This window comes from Antechinus flavipes, chromosome 2 (genome assembly GCF_016432865.1).
Source record: "Antechinus flavipes isolate AdamAnt ecotype Samford, QLD, Australia chromosome 2, AdamAnt_v2, whole genome shotgun sequence".
NCBI lineage: Eukaryota > Metazoa > Chordata > Mammalia > Dasyuromorphia > Dasyuridae > Antechinus > Antechinus flavipes.
Genome location: NC_067399.1, coordinates 109,895,444 through 109,908,060, shown reverse-complemented (window position 1 = coordinate 109,908,060; position 12,617 = coordinate 109,895,444). Strand labels below are relative to the sequence as shown.

Here is a 12,617-nt window from a genome sequence, read left to right as displayed (position 1 = left end):
ACTGGGTAATCATAGCAGGGGAACAGGAAAAAGAGGGGCGAGGGAGAGTAGGGGTTTCTGAAACCTACAGCTGTTTGCTCGAATGAGCAAAACAGCACCTTCTCAGAGTTCAGGAAACCCTTTCTAGGGGCTGCCAGAGAAATGCCACTGGAGTTGGAGGACCCAGAAGGTAGGCAGGTGTTTCCCTGGGGAAGGCATCTTTCATTCTCTCCCTTTGAGGAGGCAGAAACCTCTGAAATGGATACCTTAGTAAGAGTGAAAAGTCCAGCTGTGCTTAAGTACACAGGTGACCTTGGCCCAGTCATTTAATTTGAACATTCACAAATTTACTTTGGATTCAGAAAATTGTTGTCCCAAACCCTATTCCTTCATTTTACAATCAGATAATTTTTTTTATTGGCTTTCGAGGAAATAAAAATAAAAACAATAATAATAAAAAAGGACAATGTATTGCTTTAGGGCATTGATTCTGGCCACAGATTAGAATCCAAATTAGGATCAGTGAATGTTTATAAAAATTTTTAAGAGAGTCTCTTAAAAGGAGAGAGAGAGAGAGAGAGAGAGAGAGAGAGAGAGAGAGAGAGAGAGAGAGAGAGAGAGAGAGAGAGAGAGAGAGAGAGAGAGAGAGAGAGAGAGAGAGAGAGAGGAGAAAATGATTGGCCCCTTTCTTCTAATACATTCTATTTTTTTTCTGTGGCTCGAGAAAGTCAAAACCAGAGCAGGTTTGGGGAAGGTTGAGAAGTTAGGAGTCCCCAACCAAGTGGAACTGTCCAGGGATGTAAACTTAAGTTATTGTAATAGTAACCCAGAAACATGCATAAACAAAGTGCCCTTCTGTCGTTCTTGGTAAAAATATTAGATGCCATGATAAAATTGCTAAATGCCAAGGAAGATAGGTGCCCGGAATTTGTCAAGCCCTGACAACCTTCCCTGTAAAAATAAGTTGGCTGGACTAATGAGCTCTAGGATCCCACTTCCAGCTCCAAAAAAATCCTGTGATTTTTAGACTCAGTCAATACCAGATTGATGTAAATAATAAACTGCATTTCCTTCTCCCCACCCAAACTCTCTTGGGATTGTATAAAAATGGAGCGCAACCTACATACCATTATCTGATTCAGTAGTTTTTTTTTTTTTTTTTTTTTTTTTAAAGACTGGATACAGATGTCTTTTTTTTTTTTTTTCTTTTTTGGTATAGGGAACTCCCAGTAAGGAAATTCCTCTACCAATTTATATTGGCTTCATTGCCACAAACTCCACACACATACACACACATGTAGTGTGTGTGTATAGTATATATACATATACACATACATAAATATGGGTACACACACATATATGTATGTGTATATATATGTATATGTATATATATATATATATATATATATATATATATATATATACTATACATATGTATATGTAAACACTCATAGCCTTTTACTGCTTGGTAGATAATTTTGAGTCGCCATAGCCAAAATATTGATCACATTGTAATCAAAGAAATATCGACAATTTCTGAACTTATTTGCTGGTCATTGAATAATACTAGATGTTACATCTTTGTAGGAATATTCCTTTGTAGGAAAAAGGCGGAAGGATATAATGAGAGAAACAGTGATTTTAGAGTTAGAATTTGAATTTGAATCCAACTTCTATTTGTCAATTAGTAAACACTTATTAAACGCCTACTATGTGCCAGGCACTGCACTAAAATACTCTGTCTTATTTGTATATCCTCATACAAGATATTTATAAAATATCAGCTTTGGTTTCCTTCTCTGTAAAATGAGGAGTTTAGACTAGATAATATCTAAGATCCCCATGAACTACCTCAATCTAATTTTAAGGGCACAACCTATATATTCAGGAATCCATTTCTATTAGTCCAATCTTAAAGCTCCCTAATTGGAGACCACGAAAATTGACTCTGTGGTCAATTGTAATATGCACTGAGGAATTGTTTCAATCTAGCTTGCTTGCAAAAGGTAGTCAGATGCCAGTTGGTCAAAAAGTCGACCTCTCTTAAGAAAACTAAATGGGTTAACAAATCTCTTCATCAAGATTAAGAAGATCACATTAATATATTCTTGTAGATTTCTAAAGCAACATATTGGATACTTGATCCCATGGATTTACAAGTCAGGAAAACTGGGATTAGATTATATCTAGCTGTTTTTTAATTTGAGGATCACAGAGTTATTTTAAAATATGTAGATTTCCTAAGAAAGGTATTTCAGAAACGGCAGCATTTTTTTTTTTAAATCTAAAATGAAAATAAGTGCTAAAAATGTCCTTGGATTCCTTGTTGAAAAACTCCATTAGTAAATCTTTAATTCACCATACCTCAATCAGCAATTCTTTTGACATAAAATAAGACATACCTTTTTTGTTTTTTTTCCCAATTAGAGAGTGAGAAAGAATTCTCTGTGTGTATGTGTGTATTTATGTTTTATATATATTTGTATGTGTGTGTGACACACACACACACACACACACACACACACACACACAGATAGATAGTCTTCTTATATTCAAGTCTCAACAACAGTCTCCTGTTAACGTCCTGGTAACAAAAGATTTATGTGGTCTGTGCAGAAGCTTACCGAGCAACACGCTATTGTAACAGACCCAGCTCCTAATGAAAGAAAACCTTGTCCTGTCTGCCCTGGCTGTACTTGGCAGGGCGGTCTTTATAAGGAGAACAGGATGTATTTTACACTTGAGACCTGCCATCTCAAAGCATAACAACAACACTTTTAAGTGTTCTTAATATTAAGCTAACGGAAAACACATACTATTTACTCAAAGTCTGTTTTCTTTCTTTCTCTCTCCTCCCTCCCTCAACCCACCCAATCATAACAAAAGCTGAAGATACCAAGGAAAGTTTAGTATCATCCATTACTATTCTCCATTCTATATCTCATATTTGAGCATCCAAATGGCTGATTAGCTGGCAGTGAATTTAGCAAAACTAGTAACTTTCCAGATGACCTCTATAATCCTTAGCGTTACATAAGTCAAACCTTTCAAAATTTCTCAGAAAAATCTCAATGTCCAAGCAGGAAATGCCTACTACAATGGCTAGATTTGTATTTATTGGTGTTGGATGCTACTGTCCATCAGCAGGGTGCAATGGAGCAGTGTTTAGGAGTTAGCTCTGCAGAAAGAAACTGAATGGCTTAGGGGGTCACTGCTCCTAGATGCTGCAATTATTGGAATGTCCTTTGCTCTGTCATTTCATGTATAAGTCCTTATAGGGAAGAGGGAGAAGAGAGATAGTGGGTGTGCATCTGGCCAAGATTCATTCAAATTTGCACTCCTTCTAAGAAATCCCTCTTTTCCAATAGTGTGAGATGGAGACACATTCAGGAGCTCACTTGGTGGAAACCTAAAGTACATATGCCCTAATTCAAAGTCCTTGAGTTATTCAGCTTTCCCTTTTGAATGGGGACCCACCTTGATTGCTGCATGAAATGAGGGTTGGGGGGACTTGGGGGATTGAGGAAGGGGGGTGGATTGAGGACAGTGGGATTTCCTGTTAAAAAAAAATTTTTTTTTTAAGACCAAACTACCCTCTAACCATCTCTAAGCATCATGGTTATGGGTGGTAGTTTTGATTTGTTTTGGCTTGGCCTTTCTGCAACTAGTAAAGAGAAATGTATGCATGTAAACCAGCCTTGCAGATAAGTTCCTAAATTTTCCAATCTGCTTATTATCCCCGCTTCCCAGACTCCTGATTATACATCAATCTAACATTTCAAAGATATACTTTTATACCAATTCCCTTAATTTCTACCTGAAAGAATAAAAACAAATTAAACAAGTGAAAGAAATCTATAAACAATTCAATCTTTAAAAAAAAAGTTGCTGTCTTTGGTTGGGTCAGTTGACTATCTGCAAGGCTGTTTTACCAATGTTAATAGAATGCAATGAAATGTGATGTGTGATATGAAGCTCGAGTATTTTATTTTGGGTTTCTTCCACAGATAAACTTCTGCACTGGAGGGGACTCTCTTCCCCTCGTTCTGCACATGGAGCTCTTATTCCCACACCCGGGATGAGTGCAGAATACGCCCCACAGGGTATTTGTAAGTTCAGCGTTATTTCTTCTACAAATGTCCATGTGTGTCAAGATGAGAATTTCTGGAAATCACTCTTGCTTTTTAAGTCCTAAAGGAAGGCACTTCCAAAATAGATTGGCACCCACATGCGTATTATTCCATTACTCACTTGGCATCCCAACAACCACTCTGCTCAGCACCGGAATGGGTTCCCCCCACCCGCCCTGATTTTTTTCTTTCTTTCCTAAGTAGAGCTGACGGCTACTTTTCCCTGCTGGCCTCCTCCCCAGCTTCTTGTCTGGCTCCAGGGCCAGTGACTGGTGGACATGCCTGTGGGCTCACAGGGTGTATTATGTGGCTAGAGGTCAATTCTTGTTGCCTCATAAGAAATTTGAACTTACTCCATGGCCAACAAATTTTAGCAAGCCCAAATGGGACACAGACACTCTAGATATTCTCATGCTAAAAGACAAATGGATGCCCTTTAATTATTTTATTGAATCAAATGAAGTGAAGCCAATTTTATATATATATTCTATTTGTTAATTTTTTTCCCCTCCCAGACCTAGAACTATATTGACTATGTTCTGGCCATCAGACTAAATTTAGCCTTCTCCCCAACTCCTTCTGGGTAAAGAAACAATATCAATTTTTATGTTAGAGGACTTTTCATAAAATTTGGGATAGAATTATAAAATTTTAAGAGCTGTGGGTTCAGGAAAAATGAATTTGAAAGAACATGCTTTAGAAGTTAAAGCAATTTGCTTATGTGAGTAGGAATAAATGGAATGAGTCACAGCTAAACCCGGGAAAATCCCACCTCAAACACAAAAGCAGACCTAAAAGAAAAGCCTGACCGTGTGTTCTCTAATCTTTACCTAAGGAAAGTATTTTCATTATGAAAACAAACAAAACATATCTTGCTGGTGGAATGGGGAAAAGGAAAAGATCATAGGAAAGGAATGGAAGAGAAAGGAAGGGAAAAATCCAGAAGAAGGAAATATTCCTAAGTGGGAAGAAGGCTGGATTCATTAGCTCTAGAATGGTATCTACAGGGCCTCCACCCCATGGCAAATTCAAAGTCAGTTGTTGATTAATTTTTTTTTAACTGCTAGGTAATCCCAGGTAACAAAGAGTGATTGTCTAAATTTCATAAGTCTCCAGTCCTGAGGGCTGGGTGGTGGTGCAGGGGTTAAAGCACCTTGTCTGTTCCATAACACCCCTTTCTTTCCCCTTCCCCCATTCCAGACCATGGATTAGGTCACAGATAGCAAGGAATTTAGAGGTTGGACTGATTTTCGAGTCTCTACATGACAGTCTGTCGGCTCTCAGAGATACCTTCTAATTTTACTTGGGGGCTCCGAGTTCATCCTGGGCTCTCAGAAGGATTCAAGTACATAGGTCATTGATTTCAAACTGGAAGGGATCTTGGAGATTATTTAGACCACCACCCCTTCCAACTTTACAGAAGAGTAAACTGAGGCCCAGAGATTTTAAGTAGCTTGCTCAAATTTTATGTGCCAGAGTTTAGATTGGAAACCAGTTTTTTTGGCTCAAAACCCAGTGCTCTTGATAGTTATATACGCCACTTTTAGAAAAGAAAGAGAAACATCTTTTTAAGATATAACAGTGATGGTTGTAATTGGAGTTAGATTGATAAAGGGAAATAGAGAATATTTTTCTCTCTCCCTATGTCTTTTGCTCCCCATGACTTTTCTGTGGGTACTGGGTTTGGTTGCAGGGGTTCTCAAACTACGGCTCACGGGCCAAATGCAGCAGCTGAGGACGTTTATCTCCCTCACCCAAGGCTATGAAGTTTCTTTATTTAAAGGCCCACAAAACAAAGTTTTTGTTTTTACTATAGTCCAGCCCTCCAACAGTCTGAGGGACAGTGAACTGGCCCCCTATTTAAAAAGTGTGAGGACCCCTAGGGTGGGAAACTCAGAAGCCTGAGATTAAAAACTCTCTTCCTAATAAGAGAGTTGGTGCTGATGTCCACAATCACCACCTAACTTTCCCATATAAAGCAAGACTTGTTGGGGGGCAGCAGACTGAGAGATATGTACGGATTGAGAGTTTCTCAGAGGGAGCTCTCTAGGAACACCAGTCTCCACCCTGTTCAGTTCTCAAGGGCTAATGACCCTTCTCTCTTTTGCCTCCTTCCACTCACCCCCAGGTTTTTCCAGTTAAACTCTCAAATGTCTAGGTGGGGGGTTAGAACAGAATAGGGGCTTTAGACTGGAAGTTAATGTTGAGTAGGAAGTATAGTAGATCAATAGTTTTAGAAATCAAGTGCTTAGATAAATTGGAAATGATGTTTCTTTTTGTTGTTTCTTAAAAATCAGGAGGTATGAGTCATTAGCTGACTTTAACCCTTTGACTGCTGGGCCTCCTAGAGCTTTTGGGTCAGGGCAGACAAGGATGTAGACACACATTATTACTCCAAATCCCCCCAAAATGATCAACCTTGAACGAAGAAGTTGATTTTCATCAGAGTAAATGAAGAATATTATTATATTTTACACGTCAGTAAATCAATGTAGCCCTAATTTTGCCACGCAGGAAATCAATTCTGGTCTTTCTAAACCGTGGAAGATGTTATGAACAAAGTAATTTTGCAAATTAAGGCAAGTAACACATTTATTGATGACTGTAGTTTAGGAATTTAGAATTGGTGAGCACCGTAATGTAATGTGCTGCACTGGCATGAGCTGAGTGAAATACAGATTATATGGCAAAACTGTAATGCATCATTTGCTATTAGTGGACTGGTAATAATTACCAGTTTCAAAGCAGCTCTTTCCATGTAATCTTTAGTCTCAATCGTAACAGCCCTTCTCATTGACATTATGATTACACTAGCTGCCCTCATGATCTAGAATATTTAGTTGATGGGAATACTAAAATGTGATAGTGAAAACTGTATGTTGTATGCTCATTATAAGATAAAATGCCATTTTCTCTGACCTAATGTATGAGAGAGAGAAGGGAGGGGAGCGTTACATTGTTAACATACTGCAGCCTGATCACATAGCTTGCTCTGCATTATTTTTCCTTTCCTTTCCTTCCATCTTTCTTTCCTTTCTTCCTTCCTTCCTTCCTTCCTTCCTTCCTTCCTTCCTTCCTTCCTTCCTTCCTTCCTTCCTTCCTTCCTTCCTTCCTTCCTTCCTTCCTTCCTTCCTTCCTTCCTTCCTTCCTTCTTTCCCCTTTTTTCCTTTCCCTTTTTCTTTCTTTCTTTCTTTCTTTCTTTCTTTCTTTCTTTCTTTCTTTCTTAGCAGTAGCAGCAAGTAGAATGAAGTTTTCACATTTAAGCTTTTTTTTTTTTTTTTTTTAAAGCACATAAATGAAGATCCTTAAGTCGCTCTGTTTCCCAGGGATTTAGATATTTATTATAGAGGCTGTATTAAGATATATGCAAAACCATTATAATGCATTTTTCATTTCAATCTTGATTTTAGCAAAGGAATGTGAAGTTAAATATTATTTTAAGGTTTTTGAAGGGATGAAAGTGTTAAGTGACTGCTTACAGGCAGTTAAAATTTCCTTTTTTACTTCCTCAATTCGGATTGTCAAGCTATGTGATAATAAAAAAAAAGAGATCTAGAGGCAAAGGATAAAGCCATATTGGGTTACTTAAGCTAAGACTAGATAGGTTTTTTTTTGCCTGTCTGATTCCCAAATCATTGTTCAACAACAACAACAACAACAAATTTATGAAAATAATCTCAGTGATGCCTTTTATTTCCCTTTGAAGAGAGAAGGCAAACAAAAAACAGGCAGATAATGTGACCCTAATGTCAGCATTTTCTTTCAAAATCTCTCTGCCTTTTTTTTTTTTTTTTTCCCACATTAGGCAAATGTTTGAAACCTAATTTTGGTATCTTATCATCTAATCTTGTTAAAGAGATTTGCCCAGAAGTGGGATATATTGAGTGAGATTATAAATGCATTGTAAAGTAAATTACAAGGTCAAGGCCAGGAGTCCATTATGTAGTCAAGCAAGTCTAGCAAGCCTGACTTGTTTTGGAGTACTGGTGTCTCTGGCTCCTGAGCAGAACTCACTAGCTTTTATTTCTGAACCACTAAATGGAGGGAATCATCAAACTGATTAATTCCTCATTCTCCCTCTTTACCCCAGTGATGTTACTTCCATTTATTAGAACGTATTGAAAAATACTAACTGGGAATTTGATATGGAAATATTCTAGCCACTTGTTCAAAGAGAAGAAAGGTAAATTTTCTTCCATTATAATTTATGCAACTTTTTTCCCCCCCTGGAAGTCTTCAGTAAGTTATCTCTTTTCTTCATTCCTACCATCCTGCTATCTATGTTTGTGCCCTTTGAATGTCACAATTGGTAGGCTTGACCATCCAGTGATTTGGTGGCTCCCTTGGAGCATTTTTGGTTACCTCTCAAAGTAAACGATGGCGAAATCAATTTGGCTAGCTGTTTCCCAAAGTGGCATTTACCATTCTCGGGCTCTTTTCAGTGTGAGAGAAATAATGTGACTAAAATAGGGCTTCTATCCAGGCTGCTTGGCTACTGGCCAGAGAGTTGACTAGCTGAACTGTTTCTTTCTCAACTGGAGCTGAATCTCAGCTGAGGGCACGCGATGTTGTATAATTTAGTTCACGTTGTTAGCCACTCAAAATAATGAGGAGGAGGAGGATAGTGTAGCATTTCTCAGCTTGCTGCTTATGATGGTGCAGGCTGCTGTAAACTAACTGTTCCTTCAGCTTGGGACTGGTATGTATTCCTTCAGATACATACCCACATGACATCTATGCTTTGGGAAATTTTGACATCTTGTCATCTCTCATTTGTTTTTGTGAAGTACCCTTTACCCCTACATCCTAAGAATGGGTGTGGTGGGGTATTTACTATTGTATACTGAAGATTTTATGAGATCCCCTTGAGAAAATAACCATAGATACCCTGAGGGTGCTGAAAAATTATACTTTGAAATTACTGGTCTATACTTAAGTGCTCACATTACCTACAGGGGGCATTATGACCATATTTTAATTTAAATAATATCAGAAATTTGCTTATTTTGAAAATGTAAAATGAAAAAGAAAATTTCTTTTTTTAAAGACAGTATTTTAATTTAAATAACATCAGAAATTTGCTTATTTTGAAATTGTAAAATGAAAAAGAACATTTCTAGAGCACAGTGAATTGACCTCTTCTGTCTTCATTGAATCTTAGAAATAAATGATTATATCTTTAGAGAGCTCATTGCTTCAGGAGACAGCATTGCTGAAGTGTAGAGGGAGGAAGGTAATTTGGGTCCTTATTGATCATCAGGTCCAACCCGGTCACTTACTGGTGAAGGAAACAGAGGCCTGGAGGGGCAGCCTGTAGTGTAGAGAGAGTTGGACTTGGAGTCAGGAAGACCTGAGTGCAAATCCCACCTCAGACACTTACTAGCTGTATGACCCTGGCCAAATAATTTAACTTCTCTGGACCTCAGTTTCCTTATCTGTAAAAATGATAGACTTGGACTCTATGCCTTCTAAGGTCACTTCCAGCTCCCAAATCTATGATTCTAAGATCTTAAGCAATACCAACTAGTTAGCAGAATGCATCCAGGGTATAATGTTAAGAATATTCTCCAAAGAGCCCAGTCCCCTCACCTTTCCTACTTCTTAGTTTGAGTTTTCCAACCTCCCAGACAACCAGAGTGTAAAAGAGGGAGAGATGGAGGAGTCTGGGGAAGAGGGACAGAGTAGGAATGCAACAGAAATCATCGATTGCTAATCCAGGACTTCGTGATTAAACTTTTATGTACCTGTTGTATTATTTTGCAGGTAAAGATGAGCCCAGCAGCTACACATGTACAACTTGCAAACAGCCATTCACCAGTGCATGGTTTCTCTTGCAACACGCACAGAACACTCACGGATTAAGAATCTACTTAGAAAGCGAACACGGAAGCCCCCTGACCCCGCGGGTTGGTATCCCTTCAGGACTAGGTGCAGAGTGTTCCCAGCCACCACTTCATGGGATTCATATTGCAGACAGTAACCCCTTTAACCTGCTAAGAATACCAGGATCGGTATCGAGAGAGGCTTCGGGTCTCGGCGAAGGGCGCTTTCCACCCACCCCCCCTTTGTTTAGTCCTCCACCGAGACATCATTTGGATCCCCATCGCATAGAGCGCCTAGGGGCAGAAGAAATGGCCCTGGCCACCCATCACCCGAGTGCCTTTGACAGGGTGTTGCGGTTGAATCCTATGGCTATGGAGCCTCCCGCTATGGATTTCTCTAGGAGACTTAGAGAGTTGGCAGGGAACACGTCTAGCCCACCGCTGTCCCCAAGCCGGCCCAGCCCTATGCAAAGGTTACTGCAGCCATTCCAGCCAGGTAGCAAGCCGCCCTTTCTAGCTACGCCCCCCCTCCCTCCTCTACAGTCTGCCCCTCCTCCCTCCCAGGCCCCAATCAAGTCCAAGTCCTGCGAATTCTGCGGGAAGACGTTCAAATTCCAGAGCAACCTGGTAGTGCACCGGCGGAGCCACACGGGCGAGAAGCCCTACAAGTGCAACCTCTGCGACCACGCGTGTACCCAGGCCAGCAAGCTCAAGCGCCACATGAAGACCCACATGCACAAGTCGTCCCCCATGACGGTCAAGTCCGACGATGGCCTGTCCACCGCCAGCTCCCCGGAGCCCGGGACCAGCGACCTGGTGGGCAGCGCCAGCAGCGCCCTCAAGTCGGTGGTGGCCAAGTTCAAGAGCGAGAACGACCCCAACATGATCCCGGAGAACGGGGACGAGGAGGAAGAGGAGGACGACGAGGAAGAGGAAGAAGAGGAGGAAGAGGAGGAGGAGGACCTGACGGAGAGCGAGAGGGTGGACTACGGCTTCGGCCTCAGCCTGGAGGCGGCCCGCCACCACGAGAACAACTCCCGGGCTGGCGAGGAGAACCGTTCCATCCCCGACGTGATGCAGGGCATGGTACTGAGCTCCATGCAGCACTTCAGCGAAGCCTTCCACCAGGTCCTGGGCGAGAAGCATAAGCGAGGCCACCTGTCTGAGGCCGAGGTGCACAGGGACACTTGCGACGAAGACTCAGTCGCGGGCGAATCCGACCGCATAGACGATGGTACCGTCAACGGACGCGGCTGCTCCCCGGGAGAGTCGGCGTCTGGGGGCCTGTCCAAAAAGCTGCTCCTGGGCAGCCCCAGCTCGCTGAGCCCTTTCTCCAAGCGCATTAAGCTCGAGAAGGAGTTCGACCTGCCCGCCACCGCGATGCCCAACACCGAAAACGTTTACTCCCAGTGGCTCGCCGGCTACGCGGCGTCCCGACAGCTCAAAGACCCCTTCCTCAACTTCGGAGACTCCAGACAATCGCCTTTTGCCTCGTCCTCAGAGCACTCGTCGGAGAACGGCAGCTTGCGCTTCTCCACGCCGCCCGGGGAGATGGATGGAGGCATTTCGGGCCGCAGCGGCACGGGAAGCGGTGGGAGCACTCCGCATATTAGTGGCCCGGGCCCTGGCAGGCCCAGCTCAAAAGAGGGCAGACGCAGCGACACTTGTGAGTACTGTGGGAAAGTCTTCAAGAACTGTAGCAATCTCACTGTCCACAGGAGAAGCCACACGGGCGAAAGGCCTTATAAATGCGAGCTGTGCAACTATGCCTGTGCGCAGAGTAGCAAACTCACCAGGCACATGAAAACGCATGGCCAGGTGGGGAAGGACGTTTACAAATGTGAAATTTGTAAGATGCCTTTTAGCGTGTACAGTACCCTGGAGAAACACATGAAAAAATGGCACAGTGATCGAGTGTTGAATAATGATATAAAAACTGAATAGAGGTATATTCATACCCTGCCCCCCACTCCCTTTCCCAAACCCATCCCGCCTTTTTGCCCCCTTTGCCCCACCACCTGCAACCCCCCCTCCCATCTCCAGTAGAATTTTTTCTAGTCCCTTGTGATTTAAAACAAACAAACAAAAAATAACGGAAGCTAAGAATATACAGAAAAGTGCTTGTCACCAGCACACCTGTTTTTTTTTTTTTCCTTTTTTTTTTCCTTTTTTTTCCTTTTTTTTTTTTTTTCCTTTATGTTCTCACCGTTTGAATGCATGATCTCTATCGGGGCAATACTATTGCATTTTACGCAAACTTTGAGCCTTTCTCTTGTGCAATAATTTACATGTTGTGTATGTTTTTTTTTTTATTTTTTTATTTTGACTTAGACAGCATGTATGGTATGTTATGGCTATTTTAAATTGTCCCTGATTAGTTGCTGAGCAAACATGTTGCTGTTTCCAGTTCCGTTCTAAGAGAGAGAGAAAAAAAAAGAGAGAGAGAGAGAGAGAGAGAAAAAAAAAAAACCATGCTGCATAACTTCTGTAATACATATCATGTACAGTTTTGTTTTATAATGTGTGGAGGAAAAGACAGTCTTTGGATTAACCCTCTATGGACAGGATGGATAGCACTGAAAAAAAAAATGCTGTATTAGCTAGATGTCTGTCTCTAAAGGGTTAAATGTATCAATTGGATAGGGAAAAAAAGGCCTTGAATGGATAAATTAAGGAAAAAAAAAGA

General features: G+C 41.2%; 1 protein-coding gene across 8 annotated transcripts in view; it reads left to right on the top strand.

Moving 5' to 3' along the window:
• Nucleotides 1–12,617, top strand: part of BCL11A (BCL11 transcription factor A) — a 120,017-nt gene that overhangs the window by 99,440 nt on the left and 7,960 nt on the right. The window contains exons 3-4 of one of the 8 annotated variants that reach the window (XM_051975329.1): nucleotides 3,987–4,088; nucleotides 9,873–10,015. In XM_051975329.1, coding sequence (XP_051831289.1) covers nucleotides 3,987–4,088; nucleotides 9,873–10,015 — 245 coding nt within the window. Of the gene's footprint in view, nucleotides 1–3,986; nucleotides 4,089–9,872; nucleotides 11,878–12,617 lie in introns of all 8 variants that reach the window. The other 7 variants (XM_051975323.1, XM_051975324.1, XM_051975322.1 and 4 more) reach the window with 7 other exon arrangements.